Source organism: Anopheles aquasalis, chromosome 3 (assembly GCF_943734665.1).
Source record: "Anopheles aquasalis chromosome 3, idAnoAquaMG_Q_19, whole genome shotgun sequence".
Taxonomy (NCBI): Eukaryota; Metazoa; Arthropoda; class Insecta; order Diptera; family Culicidae; genus Anopheles; species Anopheles aquasalis.
In genome coordinates, this window is record NC_064878.1 from 54,273,549 (window position 1) to 54,276,048 (window position 2,500).

Sequence of the window (2,500 nt, forward strand, 5' to 3'; positions counted from 1 at the left end):
TCACGAGCAAGCGTGAAGATCGCTCGTTGCGTGTGTGCTCTGATATCATCGAGGATCGAGGATCATGTGTGCCGTGTGCCTGCGATCATGTATATATGTCCTGTTTGGTTTGTGGTTTTCCCAACGTGATCACACGGATTTTCAATCCAACAACATTCACTTATAAGTACATAAACGACACTTAGATCAACACTTAGTCCAGCCACACACATATAGAGTGAGAAAGGGGGGGGTGGGAGTGAACTGTGTGCTGTGGATTTTGTGTGGGGTCTTTAAGCGCCGTGCGTCGCTTAGTTCCTTTCTCCGTGTTCCACTGAAGCCAGCATCCTCCTCTTTCGTTACGAAGTATTCATAAAAGAGCTACTTGGATGCATGGTGTTTTGGGGTTTTTAGTATTTTGTTCCACAGTGTGCACCTTCAACATCACGTGTTGCATTCCTTTTTGATACTGTTATGGGACGGTGGGCAGAGCATATACACAGCAGTAAATAGTCAGTTTCGCAAACGGATTCCAAAAAACAACGAAACCAAAAAAGAAAAAAATACGTTTACGAATACTGTACGTGTTTCTTTTTGTGTGGGTATACAATAAACTTGAAGTTGAAAACAAGCGAAATTGGCTAAAGGATTCGGTACGGCGTATGTATGCATGGATAGATATTTACCTGAGTTGATCATACTGGTCAGTTTTTTCATTAACAACCCTTTCTGCCATTTTCTTATCGCGACAGCGACTTAACGCGAGTTCTTAGTGCACGAGCCGAGGCGGGCGCACGCACGCACGCGGTCACGAGACTGTGGCAGTAGGCAGCGGCAACGGGGTTTGCACAGCAGCGTATTAAACGCAAAGAGTGTCCTGATGGAACACAGCAAAAAGCCAACAATGAAATCACTAATCAAATGCTCTCTTCGTTCGATCCCGCAGCAGCTGCTCTTCTGGGTGCTTTCCAGGCAATCTTTCTCAGCAGGAGTTTCGGAGGAGATGACTGACCTATCTCAAAACATTCTACAGTCTCCAAGGAAACCCGCTGTCGCTGCCGCCTACTGTGCCCGCCGCTGCCCGCCTCTTTTCACGCGGTCTCTCATGGGAACTAAAATTAAGAAAAAAAAAAACACAATCGTTCATAAGGTCCAAGGAGGCCAACAGGAGGCCAATTTCAGGCAAGCTACGTTGCTGGCTCACTGGCTGTGCCGTTAAGCTACACTATTCCGAAAGGATAATTTGGTTTAATTGTTATTCCGGAGGGCAGGCATTTTCTTTTGCTTTTTAATCCTTCTACAATAATTGCTGGTTAATTCAAGAAGCGAAAAACAAGAGCAAAAAAATGGAAAACAGGTCATATACACCCTAATGGCGCTACACCGCTCTGAGGATGGAAGGGGACCGGGACGCGCGAGTTGGTATACACGTTAATTATGCTGTCGCTGGCAGCAAAGACAGCATGTTGCATATCGCCATCGAAAAAGTGACCGAAAAGCCTTCTCGCTATCACAGGCACACACACGAGAGCGCATTTCACGTGTATGAGTGTTTGTATCCTGTGAGTATATGGCAAGGATGAGCACATAAAGAACATCACCGTCGGTTCGTCGGTGGGATTAGCCCGTGGGCGGCCGGTAGTTTCGCGGCGATTGTTATTATGAAATACAGGGGGGGGGGGGGGGAGGAGGACAACAGAGAATATGGAGCAGCATGAATGTGAAGGCCAAAGGACACATCTACTAAAATGAGATAGTAAGAGAGCGAGTGTGTGAGAGCGAGAGAGAAGAGAGAGAAAGAGTGGTGATGATAGGGCGGCAACATAACATCACATATGCTGCCGTTCACAGCATCCGCACACATACACGCACACACATAATCACACCAACGGTCTACTTATCAGCCACCATTATGGATTGTGAGAACGGAATGCCATTGTTGCAATGGGGTTGGGGCGTTTTTTGCGTGTATTCCAGCGGAAAAGGAGCAAGCTCACGAAAGCAGCTCGAAGGATACACCCACACACACACACACACTGAACATTTATTGGAAGGAACACTGCACAAATTGTCGGATAGAGGCAGATAGTAGTAGCCAGTGTGCAGGCAGGTAGAGCACAGAAAACACGCAGTCATCACCGGTTTAAGACATAATTCCCTTACAGTCTGCTGCATGCAGTGGCGGTAGGGTGCTTGGCAACCGAATGTTTTACCAATAACGATGATGGCGAGGCGTGGAGGAACGCAGCATACGTTGCTACAATGAAGTAGGCCACCGATATCCGCAGACGAACATCACATCACCACCGCAAGAACACTTATTTGCGTTTGCATTAATCCAAGTAACCGCTGCTCAACCGCCACCTTCTAGACCACTAGCAGCACTAACGAACTGCTAAACCACACTGGCACAGCGCACAGGAAAATGAGTTAAATCACACCCTATAGGCTATCCCTTTGCTGGGCACGAATCCTATGGTAGTGTGTCCTGCCCGATGTTTTGTTGAATATCCCATGCTCA

General features: G+C 47.2%; 1 protein-coding gene across 5 annotated transcripts in view; it reads right to left on the minus strand.

Annotated features, from left to right (window-relative positions):
* The window catches only part of LOC126578102 (oxysterol-binding protein-related protein 2), a 6,440-nt gene that overhangs the window by 2,970 nt on the left and 970 nt on the right, over window positions 1-2,500 (minus strand). The window contains exons 2-3 of one of the 5 annotated variants that reach the window (XM_050240372.1): window positions 992-1,091; window positions 666-856 (exon numbers count right to left, since the gene is read on the minus strand). The exons of 1 other annotated variant lie outside the window; for it this stretch is intronic. In XM_050240372.1, the coding sequence (XP_050096329.1) occupies window positions 666-715 (50 nt within the window). In that variant the 5' untranslated portion in view covers window positions 716-856; window positions 992-1,091. 3 more of the 5 variants (XM_050240370.1, XM_050240371.1, XM_050240374.1) reach the window with 3 other exon arrangements.